General features: G+C 38.7%; 2 protein-coding genes across 18 annotated transcripts in view; one reads left to right on the top strand and one right to left on the bottom strand.

Moving 5' to 3' along the window:
- Positions 1-18,999, top strand: part of LOC141913900 (pyruvate kinase PKM-like) — a 47,186-nt gene that overhangs the window by 5,335 nt on the left and 22,852 nt on the right. For 9 of the 17 annotated variants that reach the window (XM_074805094.1, XM_074805101.1, XM_074805092.1 and 6 more), the window contains exon 1: positions 17,498-17,765. In XM_074805094.1, coding sequence (XP_074661195.1) covers positions 17,550-17,765 — 216 coding nt within the window. In that variant the 5' untranslated portion in view covers positions 17,498-17,549. Of the gene's footprint in view, positions 1-7,625; positions 7,695-10,338; positions 10,486-11,712; positions 11,808-13,712; positions 13,746-14,725; positions 15,155-15,851; positions 15,930-17,497; positions 17,766-18,812; positions 18,944-18,999 lie in introns of those variants that run through there. The other 8 variants (XM_074805098.1, XM_074805104.1, XM_074805103.1 and 5 more) reach the window with 8 other exon arrangements.
- Positions 2,317-7,597, bottom strand: LOC141913903 (centrosomal protein POC5-like). The gene is made up of 12 exons (XM_074805114.1): positions 7,496-7,597; positions 7,192-7,293; positions 6,888-7,098; positions 6,711-6,803; positions 6,025-6,257; positions 5,863-5,933; positions 5,108-5,306; positions 4,289-4,468; positions 3,587-3,743; positions 3,168-3,367; positions 2,675-2,857; positions 2,317-2,596 (listed from the first exon to the last, which is right to left on the bottom strand). Exons 2-12 carry the CDS (start codon positions 7,279-7,281, stop codon positions 2,441-2,443), a joined length of 1,773 nt encoding a protein of 590 aa, XP_074661215.1. The 5' UTR covers positions 7,282-7,293; positions 7,496-7,597; the 3' UTR covers positions 2,317-2,440.

Genomic DNA, 18,999 nt, shown 5'->3' on the forward strand with positions numbered 1-18,999 from the left:
AAGGAGAAATTCGAATTTTTTGGGGACCCCTAAAATTTCAAAATGCCATGGAACCCAGAATTTTTGAGATATTCAAAATCTATCAGCAGATTTGGAATCAGCACCCCTGAAAATGTATAGGACTAAAATTTCAAACAAATCGAAGAGATTCGATTTTTTGGCCAAAAATGGCAAAAATCTAAGGTGTTAGTCCAGGAGTTTTTTTCGGGCGAAAAATTTTTTTTCTCTGATTCTTTCGAAACTTTGTAGGAAGATGTATTCTGATGTGTAGATTCCGGATCCGAAATCAGATTTTGAATCCAAATTTATCTTCATGGGCAAATAAGGGTGTTTATGCCCAAAATATGTACCCCAAAAATGGGGGAGAAAGTCAAAATTTCATTTTTGCCCATTTTCAGTAAAATTTTAGTACGGACATATTTTTGTGGTGCTGATCACAAAAATGAGGTTAGTTTTTGGATACCAGGCCCCTAAAATGAGATATTCAGGATTCTGTTTTTTTAACTCCCCGGCGATTTTCGTCTCAAAATATTGATGATATAGTTTAAATATATATTTTTTTTTTGTGATGACGCAAACATTCAATTAATTTCTAGAAAGAAATTGAGTTTCTTACTATAACCCTGGGTTATAGTTCCGGCAACAACCCCGGGCAATCCGCACAGGCTGCGACAACTTAACTCATTTAACTACTTCTTATGAAATTCAGGAAATACTATGTTCATTTAACTATTTAACTATTTTGACTTAAAAAAGTTGCTTCAAAATATTAATTAATTAAGAGAATAGTGTTATTAGATAAAGCGACAGCTTTGATGGAACTGAACTCGCCGCGGCCTCACTAATAAAGCAAGGTCGGCACTCGACCGTCTAGTGCCGCCCCTATGTATATCGATAGCGGGGAAAATTCGAACTAATTTTATATTCGCTTGCCAGAGTCTTTGAACGGTCGTAATGGACGAACTATTTACCGATTTGCGGGCCGGATTTCGAAAACCATCTCTTAAAATCTTAAAACAGCACTGAAACTATTCAACTGAAAGTTTTTGTTAAAAATATAGTTTTAAAAGAGTAAATTTGCACCGGGGAATTTTTGTTTTGCCGGGGAGAAGGCGCCATGGATATTTGTATTTTATATTGATTTGCTCACCAAAATTATGTCATGGGAGGAAAAAAGTGAAAGTTTTGTCAATTTTTTTGAAGGATTATCATCCAAGATGTTTGTAAATAATCAATTTTCTTTATATGAATTCTAATTGATTGTTAAGTGAGTTTTTGCTTAAAACAGAACAGCAAATCATTTACTAAGAAATATAGGAATATCATCCAAAATTCATGAAGTATTCATAGTATCATATTTAATCAGAATTAGGCGACACACTGGTCCGTATTGTACGTAATAAGGAATTTTATATTCCGGCGGTAAATATGCGCCGCTATTTTAGTTCACAGAAATTCCGCTATCGTTATTTTTAGGGGCAGCACTGTACGGTTAAAATCTAACGCAGCCTCGCTATCTTACTGTGGCATGCGAGTAATACAGATATAATTTTTAGCCGAATTTCGTTCGTTGTTTAAGACGGTTCCGTTGTATATGAATAATTCTATTAATTTATTAGCCTTAGGTAAGGTGACTTTCTTTTTAAAACGATTTTCAAGCCATTTTTGATAGAACCCTTTTGTCAGCGGAATGTATTAACATCCGGTAAAGCGGCAGACTCACATGCCGCAGGAAGAATTTCTAGCAAATTAAATATTATTCTCGGAGTTTTTCAGACCATAAAATATATTTATTAAATACAACAGCCAATCTACTAACCCAGTGGTTTACACTTCCCTTAGATCTCATCGGACAAATAAATATCACTTTTCATTCATATTTTATTATGAAATGTCAAATCAGAGTAGCACTTATCAGCATTTATTGACATTTTTTTTGCAAAAATCAGTTCCCGGTTTTAACTTTAACCCAGGGGCTAACTTAATTCGTTTTCAATTGAGTTAACCCATTGGTTAAAGATGATACCAGTCTATAAAACTGGGCCCTGGGTTTTAACAACTTTTTCCAAAAAGTAGCTCTTAAAAGAGTGTTGCTAAAAACCATTGACATGGAAAAGTCAGATTCTCAGGATAATGTAGCCTCAAATCTTAGTCTCCTGTTCCTGTTCCTGACAACCATGAAAACTTATAAACAATACATAAAATTACGAAAGATCACAATCGCCTCTTATTATATTCATTTCATATTTATTCATGGAAAAATAATTACAAAATTGTTCACCTACTACCAGTATACATGAAATAATAATCAATATTAATCATTAACTAATTAACTTATAATAAATTCATATTAATTAAACTTAGATAATTGGTATCTACTTAATTAAATAATTTCTCTAAAACCTGGCGACCAGCGCTTGGTTGTTTCTGATATCTCAAACTATTCAACGTTGATAGTTTGAGATCCGGGGTTTGATATTTTAATCGGTCCCGTCTGACCGGCTATTTTACGATGAGATATTCCCTGTTGCGCGTTTCCTCCACCGGTGGCGCTGTTGACCGGATATTTTGCTGCTGTCGCCTGGCCGATTGTTTGCTACGAAATAAAAAATAAAATAAAATTCCCGATAATTGAAAATCGAAATTAAAATGATTGCATTGTTACGGTCATTACCTTGACAATCGGTTGATGGCGTTCGACGATTACGCTGCTCATAGGTGGCGCTAGTTGAACGTTATTTGAACCGAGCGGTGAAGGTTTGTTGGATTTTGTCGCGTCAGCTCGACCGGTGATTTTAGCGGAGATCGTTCTGGTGTTGGCGACTGGTCGTGTCTGCAGTGATTTACTCATCGAAGACTGAAATAGAAAATTCTTTTGCTTAGAAAAAATTCCATGTGTTCGCGAATTGGCGGTCCCTACAGATCAGTCATTACTGGATATAAGGAATTTTAAAGCAGAAAATTTCAAATTTTGAGGAAGCATCTGCATCACTTTCATATCCCAACTACTGTAGACTCCTAAATCGGTACTGTTTATCTCGGTGAACCATCAATTCAGTGGTTTGTTAGCAATTATCTATTATCCCATACGCTAACTGAACTTAGTTTATTATGCAATAAAAAAAGTCTTAAGAAATTTCTCGCATGTGCAAAAAAAATTTACAAACCACTTTAGTCTTGGAAGCCTGACTTGTTATAACTCTAGGGGGCGCTGCTGTATGATAGATCGGTTCCTGTTGATATTTATACGACTCGACCGGCCGAACAGGCGGCATATTCTCGTTACTATGGTAACACGACTGTTGTTGTTGCTGTTGCGAAGAAGTGGGCGGAGTTGGTTGTTGATTGACGCTCGACGAATCGCTGCCTGTAGGCGGGAAATGAAATGAAAATGTCATGAAAGCTTCTCACAAGTGAAATACTATTTGCTGAATGTGAATTCATAGAAGCAAAAACTGTAAAATTTCTCATTTTCAAAACCAACAGTTTATGATATATCAAATTTATTCCAAGAGAGGGACCGGGGGTCATCCGAAATCAATCTACCCTTGGATAGAATTGAAATCATTGAGCTGAGAATTTGTACCTTGTTTCTCACCGGCCTCGTTAAACATCGTCATAGCTTCCATATTCAACGCACAAACTCCTCTCATGAACGCTTTCTTCATAGTTTCCTCATATTCATCGCGTTGTTTGTGCAGTTTCGTTACTTCCGTTCTAGAATCGGCCAACGCTTCTTCTAACTACCGAGATAAGAATATAGAGGGCGTATTTATGAGTTTGTGGTCAGCCGCCGAGTACCATCGCATTTAATACCCAACCATTCAGTTTAACAGTCAACAGTTAACGAGCAAAACCCACTGATGATTTAAAAATTTATTCTGACAGTTGCGAAGTTTTGAAAAGGTTATGTAAACTAATATTTTGATTTTCTGTGATGATGAAGTTAAGTCAAAACTTCGAAACTGTCAGAATAAACTGTTACAAATCTTTAACTGTAGGTTTTACTCATTAACTCTGAATTACTAAGATTAATGTCAATCTACCAGTCAGTTTTCAGTTAAGCCTTTTAATCAGGTCCCAGTTTCACAAAAAAAATTAAGACCTAAATCGATTTAAAATAAACTGAATTAATGAAGAAATTAAATCGATTTAAGAGATAAACCTTTTTGTGAAACTGGGCCCTGAGTATAATTCAGTTCATACTAAAGACACAGTTTAAACTGTCACAATGTCAGTTACCGGTACCCAGTGTACCCAGTGTAGTTGCGGTAATTTCTAAACGTACCGAACGAATCCTTGCTTCGTAGTCATTGCTCAAATCCATACAAACTTCGCTAGCCTTCGATTGACACGCTTTCTCAACTCGATCCCTCCATTTAGCTTCGATCACCGAATGCCAGCTTTCCCAAACTTTACGCTGTAACGCCGTGCGATGATGCTTCCTGGCCATGTTCAACGCAAATTCCTAAAAAAAAAACCAGTTAAACTAGTTTTTGAAATTAATCAATTCTGGCTCCAGTTTTCCACAGTTCTTGCATAAGTTTGATTTACGAGTCAAATAAAGTCATTTCAATGGTTTTAAAAGTCCAATCTAAACTCAGAACTGGGTTCTGTTCTACTTTTGCCGGCCTAAATATCTGTAATTAGAAACATGTTTTAGAACCCAGTTCTACCACGGAGAACCCGGTTGTCAGTTAGATAGATAGCTCCAACTCAATCCATATTCTCACTAATCTAAAAACCATAGTAACAATGAACTTTCAATTTTCACTATGTCAATTATCCACTGGTTAACTGTAAACAACTTTTGAGAATTTGCAGCCCCTTTAATTTGAAACATGTTTGAGAACCCAACAGTTACACTACTGAGAACCCATTTTTCAGTTAGATAGATAGCTCCAACTCAATCCATATTCTCACAAATCTAAAAACCATAGTAACAATTAATTTTCAATTGTCAACTATCATCTGGTTAACTCTAAAAACAACTTTTAAGAATTTGTAGCCCCTTTAATTAGAAACATGTTTGAGAACCCAACAGTTACACTACTGGGAACCCATTTTTCAGTTAGATAGATAGCTCCAACTCGATCTAAAACCCTACCTCGCGTTTCTGATCATTCAGTTTTATTTTCCACTCGCAGAAAGCTCGTAGAGTTTGATATTTATCTTGTTGTTTTTGCATCGCCGTCGTCAGGTTTGAAATCACCGTGTCTTTACGTTTGATCGATTGTTCGTACGTCGATATTAAATCTCTCAATCCGTCCATTTCTGACTGCAACTGACGAGTCACGACGCGACATCTGAAAAACAGTTTCATCAATTCGTTTATGAATCAATCGAAAGTTTTGCCACGCAGTTTGACTTGGTTCAGTCACTAGATCAATTTAAATCGAGACTCAAAAACGACTTCAGTAATTTGACGACTGCACAAGAGTTCAACTGTAAATATCAAAACATATAAACCTAAACTGAAATCTTTAAATTAGACTCAACAATAAGAACTTTTCTCACTATTTCCTTCTGCCAGGTTCCTTGCCCCTCTCTCTATTTTTTACTCTCTCTCCCTCTCCCTTAAACCTCTTTCTTTTCTCCCTCTCTTCCTCTCCCTTTTCAACCTCTCTCTCTCCATTTTCTCTCCCTCTAGGTTTTGACCCTATCTTCCTTTCATCTCTACTTCTTCTATCTACGCTCTCACCCCCTTCTGTCTCTCCCTCTATCTTCACCCTACCTCTCTCCCCTTTCTCCTCCTCTCTCTCCCCTTCCCTCTCACCCTCTGTCACCCCCTTCTGTCTCTCCCTCTATCTTCACCCTACCTCGCCCTCTCATCTCCCCCTCTCATTTCCTCTTATCTCTTACTTTTCTTTCTCTTCCTCAATAGTTTTCTTCGCGTTCTGCGTAATTCTGATTTTCAACTGACTCAATTCGGCCTAAAATTGATAAAACAAATCAACGCAATTCAAACACAACAAATAAAACAGTTAAAAAACAGTTGAATTCAAACCGACAGTTCTCACTCACCAGAACGTTCCTCTTTAAATCAAACGTCCATTGATCCAAAACGCTTTCCATGCGAGTTAAATCCTCGTCCAACAACAAACGAGGATTATCAACCTCTTCACCGTCCTCTTCTCCTTCCTCCTCTTCCTCCGTCTGCTCTTGATTGTCGACCTCAGCGACGATCTTTTCCTCCTCTATTTCGAGGATATCCGCCGGCAACGAGGCTCGAATTCTCGACACGTCCGCGGCCGTCACTGAAAATATCAAACAGGAATTTTTTTGCCGGCGTTTTGATGATAATCTAAAATTGAGGAAATAGGTTTGGACTAAATCCTCTAAATCCACTCTTGAGTGAAGATGAATTAAACCCAGTTGCACATTCATGGCTTAGACTTAAGACCAGTCTAAGACCAACTAAGTTCTATAGACAATCTAACAACTTAAGATCAGTCTTAAGGTTTAAGATCACTTTTGGACTAAAGTCACAACTGTGCAACTTAGCCCTGGGGCCAGTTGCACAGACCAAAAATGGTTCTAAACCTTAAGACTGGTTTAAAGTTGTTAAATAGGCTATAGAGCTAGGTCTTAGACTGGTCTTAATTCAAAGCCACGACTCTGCAACTTGGCCCTGGTTTTTTTTTAGACCCGAGACAATAAAAGATTCAAGCTTTTTTCACTTGAATTTTTGTCGTCTAATTTCTACTTACTTCGCGTTTCTTGATAGGAAACTTTCTTAATCGTTTTTTCCTTGCGTTTTTTCTGAATGTCGTTGTTGCTATCGTCCGATCCTACCGTAGATTCTAAACAAAACACGACCGCGAATACTCAAATAAAATCAAACCACGCACGGAGGAACCAGAAAATCTTCCGAACCCAAAACTTACCCGCGGTAGACGATTGTGGCTCTCGTTCGATGATCATATGACGCTCGCTAGATGGCGCCGGCGTCGACGTAGAAGCGATCGGTTGCTCATTGTTGTCGTTGTTGCCGGGGGCGCTGAACGTTCCTCGCGAATCGGTCAATTTCATCGCGTATTGTTTCGGGTCGTAGGATGGAACGACCACCGCGTACTTAATAACCTCTTCGTATTCATCCTAGGAAAAACAGAAATATTCAATCATCCTAGGAAAAGAAGTTGATTATTTCATTAAAGATCTCAGCTGCCAGGGACGGACGGACGAACTTACGAGAAACTGACTGGAGACGGAGCTTCCTGGTGAATCCGGAGGTAACATCGGAATACTGCTCGATTCATTATTATTAGATTCATCAGACATGGCGATAATTCACTGAAATATAAACACATTTCATTTTAATTCATTAATTCGTTGATTAAAATAGGTCACCGTTTTTGTTGAGGTTATCCGTGTGGTGGTGGTTGGGCCGGGGTATGGAATTGTTTTGTGGGCCTCGTCAATTCAAACTGTGTATTTCTCGTGATCTAATCACAGCTAACCCGAAATTCGAACGGCTTTAAGAACATATACTCACGAATTACTATTCGGGATGCGGTTGATTGTCAGTAGAATTGATCACAAGTGTCGAAAAACGCGATTTATTCGTGTTAAAAAATTTGAATTCGACGCCGATTTGAATGTTAGACACCGTACGGTGCTGCCCCCTCGTCAATTCAATTGATTTCAATGTAATTTAATTCCGCGCTCAATCCAACGCGATGAAAAGGAATCTGGTAAGTTTTATCGCTATTTTACATATTTGTAATGATTTGAAGATAGTTGGGAATGATTATATATCAGCCTATGAATGATTTTTTGTGAAATTTGAATGGAAAATCTGCTGTCATTTTAATTTCTTAAAACTTGAGAAGGAATTTGAGCCGGCTTGCCGCCGATTGAGGCTTGTGCGTAGTTTGTCGCGTTTGTTTGTGGCCAACCACTGTCACGGTAACCTGACTGGTTTAGTTTCACGATCAGATATTTTCACGGTCAAACTAATTGAGCTGGCTTGTGCCCTGTGCCCAGTGACTGAGACAAACTAATTGAGGTGGCTTGTGCCATGTGTCCAGTCAATGAGACAAACTAATTGAGGTGGCTTGTGCCATGTGTCCAGTGACTGAGACAAACTAATTGAGGAGGCTTGTGCCCTGTGCCCAGTCACTGAGACAAACAAATTGAGATGGCTTGGTGCCCTGTGCCCAGTCACTGAGACAAACAAATTGAGATGGCTTGGTGCCCTGTGCCCAGTCACTGAGACAAACTAATTGATGTGGCTTGTGCCCTGTGCCCAGTCACTGAGACAAACTAATTGAGCTGGCTTGTGCCCTGTGTCCAGTCAATGAGACAAACTAATTGAGGTGGCTTGTGCCCTGCGCCCAGTCACTGAGACAAACTAATTGATGTGGCTTGTGCCCTGTGCCCAGTCACTGAGACAAACTAATTGAGCTGGCTTGTGCCCTGTGTCCAGTCAATGAGACAAACTAATTGATGTGGCTTGTTCCATGTGTCCAGTCACTGAGACAAACTAATTGATGTGGCTTGTGCCCTGTGCCCAGTCACTGAGACAAACTAATTGAGCTGGCTTGTGCCCTGTGTCCAGTCAATGAGACAAACTAATTGATGTGGCTTGTGCCATGTGTCCAGTCACTGAGACAAACTAATTGATGTGGCTTGTGCCCTGTGCCCAGTCAATGAGACAAACTAATTGATGTGGCTTGTGCCCTGTGTCCAGTCAATGAGACAAACTAATTGATGTGGCTTGTGCCCTGTGCCCAGTCACTGAGACAAACTAATTGAGCTGGCTTGTGCCCTGTGTCCAGTCAATGAGACAAACTAATTGATGTGGCTTGTGCCCTGTGCCCTGTCACTGAGACAAACTAATTGAGCTGGCTTGTGCCCTGTGTCCAGTCAATGAGACAAACTAATTGATGTGGCTTGTGCCCTGTGCCCAGTCACTGAGACAAACTAATTGAGCTGGCTTGTGCCCTGTGTCCAGTCACTGAGACAAACTAATTGATGTGGCTTGTGCCCTGTGTCCAGTCAATGAGACAAACTAATTGATGTGGCTTGTGCCCTGTGCCCAGTCACTGAGACAAACTAATTGGGCTGGATTCCCTGACCAGCCACTGAGACAAACAGTTGACTACACTAGACTCTGTCCAGCAATTCAGAAAAACTAATTCCAGCCACAGCTTATAATTTGCTGGGCTTCTACGAGCCCAAACTAAGAAACAGTGTATGCCCTGCCCCTGCAAACAGTAAACCGACATGTATTCCAGCTCATCGTAGATCGTCAGATTTCCTGTGAATTTCTCTATTGATTTCTAATGATTTTCGTTGTTGTTCGATACGCAATAATGCACCGAACTAAATGCCATCGCCACGGTTACAACAGGGCGTGTATGCGTCGATTAATTAGATTATTCGCTGCCGTAGGAGGGATCACCTGAAATTCATCTTTTACTGGAAAGCAATAAAAACATTAATTCTATTTCATGAGATATTGAAATAGTTCCAGATATTGAAATAGTTCCAGATATTGAAATAGTTCCAGATATTGAAATAGTTCCAGGTATTGAAATAGTTCCAGATATTGAAATAGTTCCAGATATTGAAATAGTTCCAGATATTTAGCTGTAATACAAAAAATACATCCTTTTTATGTTTTTTGGTAATATATAAAGTGGTGAAAGTAATGCGGGTATTTGTGGTTTTTTTATCGGGTCCAAAACATTTTCAAATCCAAGCATTTTTTTAATAAAGATAAATTTCCTGTAGGTCGAGTTACATCACGGAATCACAGGTCCTTTGAATCAAACTTTCAGTTCCTACCTCGCTCAACTATTGAGCCTCTTAAATTAAGAAAAATTATTTGTATGATCTAATTACATTTTTACTTCAAACATCTTCAATAAAATCTTTAAAATCACAAATCTATGAAACTAGTTCTTCATTTGAAAACATTCAAAAACATTTCAAATCTGAACTGCTTATAAATTTATTAGAAATCTATTTGATTTTTATTTCTATCATTAGAAGTAAGGCTTTTAAAGCGCCAAGTTTTACGTCATTAGATCAATTTCTTACGAAGAAAAATGTATGAATTTCTTGTCGATTGTTTTTCCTAATTAAACTTTAAGGTTAGGGTTAACGACGAGTGAGTGAGAGATGGAGATGTATAGTGCGTTGTGTAAAGGTTATTGATATCTGTTTCATTAAACTGGGTGGGACTGAGTGTAGTAGATATAACACGTGTACACACCCTCCTCTCATATCCTGTCAGCTTCTCTTCATCTCGGGTTTGAAATCAGCGTTTTGAAAATTAATCGAAAATATCACTGAATTCTCTGTGTTTTACTCGTTTTTATTTCCCGGCAGCAAAAACTACGCGTTTTCGAAAGGATCTGTGCCGACTCGCAGTCCGACTGAAGCTCGTACGTGTTTTACTCTCATCTCCTGCTAGTTGGAGGAGGGAATAAGTCGGAGCGAACTCCGAGGATATTTATCGCTTGGAGGAGTTTAAAGGTATCGTGTTGTGTTGTTCTGAGTTTTTGTGTTTTTCGTTGGAAAATATTTTCAGTGATTTTTATTTTCGCAGTTTGAAGTCATCTCAATTCGAATCAGCCTCAAATTCATATTAAGTTTTCACCATCAATTCAATATTATTTCAAAGTGTTTTTTTTTAATTGATTTGTTTAAAAAATAATTTTTCCCTCGAAAAAATTGAAGGTAGTCTCGGTTATAAGTCATTATTTGTATAAGTCGTTACATTGCTGAAGTCGTTTTTGAGTCGCAAATTCAATGTACTGTAAATGTTAGTCATCATTCAGATGTGACGATCGTCTCTGCTTTGACGACTTAAGCCTCGGGGTCCGGTTCCATAGTGAGGGCTTAGACTTAAGACCAGTCTAAGACCAACTTAGTTCTATAGCCAATCTAACAACTTAAGACCAGTCTTAAGATTTAAGACCACTTTTGGTCTTAAGTCTTGACTATGGAACCGACCCCTGGGTCTCCAGTTGCACAGTCGTGACTTAAGTCCAAAAGTGGTCTTAAATCTTAAGACTGGTCCTAAGTTGTTAGATTTGCAATAGAACTAAGTTGGTCTTAGACTGGTCTTAAGTCTAAGCCATGACTATGCAACCTGCCCCTGGTTTTTTCGCAATATTTTTCTTCAGTTTTTTTTCTCGATATTTACAATAATTCATCATCTAATATCTGTTGAATTATCTCAACTATCGGTGATGATTATTTTCACTTGAAAATGCAATCGATATTGTTTGCTAATATCAGGCAAAAATTAACGATGATTTTGATACGTGATGAAATCAAAGTAAATTAGTAACGCGTGGAACCAGTCGCAACCGGAACCGATAATGATAATGAGCAATTTGAATCGGTTGATGAGATAGCGATTTTGCCGAGGGCTCCAGGGTGGGGTCTTTAACTGTATCCCGTTTAAAGCGCCTATAGTGACTGGTTTCCTATATTCCATCATTGAATATGGAAACCATGGAAACAGTAGATATTTAGGAGTATTTTTTTGCGTAGACGTGGCATTCTTTAAACCGTTGTTATCGAACATTCAGTGATTTAAACTCTCTCAGTCCGCCCGCCGTCTGCTCGCCCACCCGCCCGCCCGTCTGCTGTGTTACAGTAAGTATATGAAACGTGTAGTTCGTAGTTTGATGACGTTTTTTTTAAGAAGTTTAAAAGTTGATGTGATGATATTTCTGTGTTTTATGCGTAAAGTTTTCAGTTGAGTTTAAAACGTCTCGTTTGAAATGATGGCGGAAAAAAAACGTGCTCCGTTCATGAAGATGGATTCCATCGCCCACGCTATTGAAGTGAGTTCATTTACCTGCTTGCCAGGGTCTGTGTCTGTCTGTCCCCTGCTTGCCAGGGTCTGTCTGTCTGTCTCCTGCTTACCAGGGTCTGTCTGTCTGTCTGTTTCCTGCTTGGCAGGGTCTGTCTGTCTGTCTCCTGCTTACCAGGGTCTGTGTCTATCTGCTAACCAGGGAATGTGTCTGTCTCAGTCCCCTACTTACCAGGGTCTGTGTCTGTCCTCTGCGTACCAGGGTCTGTCTCAGTCCCCTGCTTACCAGGGTCTGTGTCTGTCTCCTGCTTACCAGGGTCTGTTTCTGTCTCTGCCAGGGTCCGTGTCTATCTGCCTGCCAAGATCTGTGTCTGTCTGTTCGCTGCTTACCAGGGTCTGTGTCTGTCTCCTGCTTACCAGGGTCTGTGTCTGTCTGTCCCCTGCTTGTCAGGGTCTGTGTCTGTCTGTCCCCTGCCTGCCAGGGTCTGTCCTCTCTTGCTTGCGAGGATCTGTGTCTGTCTGTCCTCTGCTTACCAGGGTCTGTGTCCGTCTCCTGCTTGCCAGGGTCTGTGTCTGTCTGTCTCCGCTTACCAGGGTCTGTGTGTCTCCTGCTTGCCAGGGTCTGTGTCTCTTGTCTCCTGCTTACCAGGGTCTGTGTCTGTCTGTCCTCTGCTTACCAGGGTCTGTGTCTCCTGCTTGCCAGGGTCTGTGTCTCTTGTCTCCTGCTTACCAGGGTCTGTGGCTATCTACTTGCCAGGGTCTGTGTATGTCTCTGTGCCCTGTTTACCAGGGCCTGTCTCTCATCCTCTGTTTACCGGGGCCTGTTTCACATAACTCGATCGTCAAAAAGTCTGACTCTAAGAGAGTCGACTCATGTCTGTTTGTCCACACTGCGTTATTTAGACCACTGAATGGACACGTGTCCCGTGTAGCCACACAATGCAGCTTGATTATTATTATAAACCTTGACCATAGTTTAATAGTTCACCTGTTGTACATAACACATACACAGATAATAACGAGTCACTGTTTATAAGTGTGTCTACTGTTAAATCTGCTGTTAAACCTGCGTAAAGTAAGTTCTTCTCGAAAATCAGCTCAATCGATAAATTTACACTTCACATTTCGTCTGTTCTCAAATATCGATATTAAATTCGATATTTTAAATGTTGAGTTTATTTTTGAATTCTCTTCGAGTGCTTTTATACGTCGTGAAATCTAACTTTCATCGATGCAATGATTTACAATAGAAGCCCTCCAGTCTAAGTAATAGGCGCTAACAATAGTCGTTTGACACTTGGGGGGTAATTGGCTATAAGCGATCTTCATTCTGACATCATCTCCAAAGGTTGAGCATTAGTATAATCTGTCGCCTGTAGCCTTTTTAATGGTTTCACTATTGTGATAATTTGATTCCATCATTAGATGTATTACTTAACTTTTAGAAAATAGTAGAATCGCCCATGCATTCAAAAGTGGCGAATAGATCCATTTTATATTAAAAAGATAAAAAATATGAAAGTGAAAAGCAATAATTTGGGCTGGTTAGGTGTGAAGAGATAAATGAGCGGTATATGTTTGGGGGATGGGGACAAGTTGTTTTATGCATTTTATGATGGAATATACATTTAAAGAGAATATAGCTTTCGCTAAGATAAAGGTTGATCTGTAACAGAGGCAATTCTTATTGTTTATATTTAAATAGAGAAAGTAGAATTTTGAAATGAAGAGTTTACTAATTATGAAGAAAAATTGGCAAACGTTGCTCAATACTGAACCACTCTTTAAGTTGTCGAAATTAAACGATTACCTCTGATTTTTAAGATATAGAAATTAGCGCTCCTGGGGGATTAGGGATTTATAAAGGATTCGATCTATTTAACTAACTAGAGATCGTTGAGTAATGATGGTATTTTGTGTCTTATGTATTTTTCAGATGGCTCAAATGTTAGCCAGGTCTGGACCTAATGTAAGTACGATTATCACATTTCGCAATCATTATACTTTACCCCCCTAACCCCCCTAACCCCCCTAACCCCCCTCACAGTCTCTCTCGTCAATAAACGTGACAATTCGACCCCATTTACCTCACTCAGGATGCAACCGGGATAACATCACAGGATAGCTGCAGATCAATGATCAGAGATAACACGTCAAAATATGTGGAAACGGTTTGTTCGAATTTGAGAATATTCTGACGCAAAGTTTATCAACTTGAAAAAACAATTGAGTTTACCGGAAGAACAGACGTATTTTTAAACGAAAAAACGAAAGATTTTCATGATTCAAAAACTTTTTACAGAGTTTTTAAGAATTTATTTTTACTGAAATATTGAAGTTTGGTGTCTAAAGTGTGGATATGTTATTGATTCTGAGTACTGGATAAAAATGAAAAATGCCTTGAATTCCAATCATCTAATCAATACTGAAGATTAATAAGTGAAGTAATAATTATGATAATAATTAATTGTGTAGACAATTCTCTTACGGTTGTTAGTTTGAAATCAATAATTTATGAAAAAATACATTCGCTTTTACTGATTTAAGGATTTTCTAGGTTAAAGATATTAATTTGTTCAAAGATTTCTGAACCCGGTATAAAACGTAACAATGATTAATTCTTTCTGGTGACTGGTTAGTTCGTTGACGTCTACGGAATGTGTTGAGAGTCACGAGGGATCCCCGTGTGTTGAGGGTCACGAAGAGGGATCTCCGTGCCATGCCTCACACACGACGGCAATGAGTCAGTCCACGGTAAATTTCCATCATTCTCCCCCCACGCGCGAGCGCGCGACTAGACTACGACAGCTCTTACAATACCTCTTACACTACGAGGAACTAGGTCAACATCTCTTCACAGGAATCCCCACTTCTCGATCCTAGCGTTCTGATTGGATAGCTTCGTCTGCGTGAAGTACAGGGAACCCCTTACCGGCGACCCACAAGACACACAGCTGATTAGAAAACTGATCAGCCAGTATTTTCTGTAAAAAGCTATCAAAGAACATTCCTCTGATTCAACAGCTCTGGATTTGTGACTTTCATTTGAAAACAGTTTGATTCTGTCTACTATATAGATTTTATACAGGTAACTAATAAATCTAGTCTTCGTTTGATTGAGGCACAAAGGATTCAGGATTGTATATCAGTTTATTTGTGTGAGAGGGAGAATCTGTTTCATCACGTGTGTGAAGGATACTACACCGCGCCAAATCTAACAAAGAGTTCAACTATCTATGAACAGTTATCGATATGACTGGAGCCACAGTATTAGATCAGGAATCATCTAGTAATTCTACATCCTTGAAAAAACCATCATATCATCAACAGCATCATCAGCACAATGGGAAAAAACTGATCAACGGATTTCATAATACTGTAAGTATTGCCATTCAGGCTACTCTCTAATCTAGCCTCTAAATAGTATCCAGTCTAAAGGGTATCCTGTCCGTAGGGTTACTCAGTCTTTAGGGTACTCAGTTTAGGGGTACAACATTCTGTCTAGGGTTTCTTCATGTGATGCCGTGTCTAAATCCATGTTTTAACGAGCTTATCATGGATCCGTAGATCCCTTTCTGTTAAAGGTTTCTAAAAAAACCCAGTGTAAGGATCTGTCATGTAAACTATGGCTTTACAGGATATTAGTATGAAGGTACCCAGTGTAAGGGTATCCAGTATAAGGGTATCCAGTGTAAGGGTACCCTGTATGAAGGTACCCAGTATAAGGGTATCCAGAATGATGGTACCCAGTGTAAGGGTATCCTGTATGATGGTACCCAGTATAAGGTATCCTGTATGATGGTACCCAGTATAAGGGTATCCCGTATGATGGTATCCAGTGTAAGGGTATCCAGAATGAAGGTACCCAGTATAAGGGTTGTACTGGGTCCTTTACAACCCAGTTTCAGGATTCTCAGTGTCTATGATGATACCGGTATCCAGGTCATCCCGATACATTGATCTGTTTGTATCTGCCTGTCTCGCTGATGTAGAATGTCATAATCTCTTGAGAAATTTCTAAGATTCGACGATTTTTGAAATCGGTTAGAATTATAATTTTGTCAATGTTACACAGGAAGGTACTGGCAGTAGCATTAACGGTATCAGGAGTCATACAGTTAAAACAAACAGACATGTTCATTCTAAATTCATCGTAAGTATTGGTTTTCACTATTTACCGGTGCAGGTTACAGACTCCTCAATAACGGGGTACTTCATATCTACACACTTCAAAACAATCTAACTGCATTTAGATAAAGAAAGAAATGCTATTATTATTCTTGATAGTCTTAGTGGTAGATATACTTTTGCTTATGTTCAGGAGAAATGAATATTAAATAGGTTTTGTACAGTCAAACTCTGGTTGAGTCGTCGCATTTACTGAAGTCATCTCTATTTTTGAGTATCAATTTGTATTTCTTATTCAGTTTACTAAGAATAAGTTTTGATTTGGATGAGTAATCTACTTTAATAATGATCATGGTGCCAATTACAGTGACTACGACTGAGTTTGACTGTTCTAATGGTGGTAGAATGCTTCGCTTGTATCTATAAAAAAAAACTGCAAAAATCTTTCTTAACTCAAAATGAGCTGAATTCGTTAAGATTCTTCATTAAACTGTAACCCACAGGATCCAGTTCGACAGGAACCCACGGGATCCAGTTCGACGGGAACCCACGGGATCCAGTTCGACGGGATAACATCGATGAGGTTATCAAATTAAGCCATAAGTTCTACTTGTGAGATACTTGATCGTAAGGTTGAATTTTGATTCTCCGTCTCCTGCAGGTTTTATAATTGCGCCTAAAAATGTTTTTTTTTGTCAAACAATAGATTGTTACCCAATAATCTGATAGTAATTAAGATAAGTAATTTTGAGATCTGGTGTCAATGACCAGGCATGGTGTATTCACGTGATCGAGGGAAATGTAGGCTAATTTTTTTAGGTACAATCAACCTATGAATATAGGTGTTTAAGTGTTCATATAGACAACTTGATTGTCACCCAGAAATATTTGCACCCTTCAGAAAAAAATAAAGAACCGAAGAATTTGTGTAATAATTTCAATTAGAGTTATTGTCACTTTTGAATACAGAGGAAACAGTTGAAATAGTTAAAACTTATCAGCAAAAGAATTTTGATTGTGAAATATTTTAGGTAAGTTTTTAGTTTCGATAATGTTGAGTTCAATTAGATAAATGTAAACTGAAGTTGACAGATATTATGGTCGTTGAAAAGATAAATTCGTGAGTTTATCTGTAACAATGAAAGTTCATGGTGGACAGAATTTATCAGCGAATATTTCGCAGAGTTCATTTCTACTAAATTTGGAGAGATAAGATTGTTTTGACGAGCCGTCAGTCTTAGACAAGGTAGGGGTTCATGTGGACCTGTACACTGCGCTGGGCTGAGTTTCTGCTGTCTCTTCTCCCTTGCATTATTAAGACGCGGACATGAAACCTTGAACGTGATCAGTGGGTTAAAAGGAAATTTAGAAACTTAAAAATTTGATTATGTCTGACGTTCTAATAAACTTCATAGTATCCACTAAAAATAGATTTAGTGAAACATCTGTTGTTTTTGACAGAACTTGTTCCATTATTAATGGTTCGTATTTATCGTAAACGATTGAATAGGTTTGAGAACAGGCGTTCGACCTACCCTGGATTAAAATACATATTAACATACATAGACTGACACTGTATGCGCGCTATATCGAGTTGATATATCATAACTTTCATATCGAAATATATCAAATATACGTCTGGAACATGGCTGATAGAAATATCTCGAATTTATGGTCGTATTCCCACGACGACGGGTATAAAGATTTTATCGGAACTAAGATGATAATCGGGCCGCCGGCTCCTCCGCGGGGCGTAGCGGGCGTCCCGGAGAGCACGAGGGAGGACCCGCCTCTGATCGGAGCTATGTTTGTCGATGAGGGAAATGTAAAAGTTAATGAATTCTATAATTCACTACGGCAGGTACGAAATATTGTTATCACATCGCTGTATGATATTTGAACTATGTTTGACCCTCATGTTTTGCTTGTATCTGCTGACTGGCTATTCCTGATTTTCATTTTCCTGATTTTTTTAATTTGTTTGATGTGTACAGGAATGTGAAGAGACATCGAGCGTCTGTGAACTTTGGTAACTGATTAGTTTGAACATTTTCTTTCATGTATTAATGAAAGTCTCCTGAAAAAATTAAACTTGTTTCCGATAGCATTTTTCCAGAAGTGTCCGTACCTATAGCAGGGTCCGATCTAAGGAATAAGAACCACTTGCCCGGGGGCAAGCATATCTGAAATTTTTATTTGCCCCCTCAAAAATCTACTTGCCCAGCAGTTCAACTGTTGTATCGATTGGCAAAAAGCATTGAGACATAAAATTGCACTAGCCCGGGGACAAGTCATAATGATAACCTACTTGCCCTATTGATAATATACTTGTCCCGGGCAATCGGACGAGTGCTTAGATCGGATCCTGCTATAGGCCCTTGATTGTTGACATTCTATCTGAATTGGTACTGAGTAAGAGTTTGAGAAATATGGTAGACTCTGCCTCTTACTAGATCATCAGTAAAATTAGGACCGGTGAATTTAAAAAATACTATAAACCAGACCAGACTTGCTCTTATCAGAAAATTGGGATCTGCAAAATGCCCAAGTTGCGCTGGTCATTGATATAACTAGCCGTTAGTCCACAATGCAGTGACCTTTTCGAGACCTATTTAGTATAGTACGCTTGATACCTCATGATTATAAACCTGATCGCTGCTAAACATATACAATTAAATTGTTGACTGGTACTTAATGAGTGGGTCCCCCTCCATGAAATTAGTCCACTCTAGTTTCTAAGAGATTTCTAAGAAGTAAATTCTAGGATATACCGTGTCCGTAAGTGAAAAATCTGAAACGGTTTTCTGGCACATGGAATTATATGAAATCAGTAGAATTAACTGACTTGTAGAAATAACAGGCTTTATTAGTGATTGTCACTGTAAAATTATCTATATATCTACCATAGTATAAACCGTATGGTTCGCATTATGAATGAATTTATGAAAATTTGAAGAATTCTGAAAACTGGATTTGGATATTTTGATAATGTACGCGATGTATAAGAAAGGTCTTCGCAATGGATCGCAGGAAATTAGAGTAAGCTTTTTGATTTCTATTCTATTCTTGAAAGTGTGAAATTAAGCAAAATGAGG

The sequence above is a fragment of the Tubulanus polymorphus genome, chromosome 12 (assembly GCF_964204645.1).
Source record: "Tubulanus polymorphus chromosome 12, tnTubPoly1.2, whole genome shotgun sequence".
NCBI lineage: Eukaryota > Metazoa > Nemertea > Palaeonemertea > Tubulaniformes > Tubulanidae > Tubulanus > Tubulanus polymorphus.

What these genes read in the sequence shown, in the direction of transcription:
- LOC141913903 (XM_074805114.1), bottom strand. Translation starts at nt 7,281, where the DNA reads ATGTCTGATGAATCTAATAATAATGAATCGAGCAGTATTCCGATGTTA. An exon ending in GCCACAATCGTCTACCGCGG is followed by an intron (nt 6,804 to 6,887) that starts GTAAGTTTTGGG and finishes TGTTTTGTTTAG; the next exon opens with AATCTACGGTAGGATCGGAC. An exon ending in AGGCTTCCAAGACTAAAGTG is followed by an intron (nt 2,858 to 3,167) that starts GTTTGTAAATTT and finishes TTTCTATTTCAG; the next exon opens with TCTTCGATGAGTAAATCACT.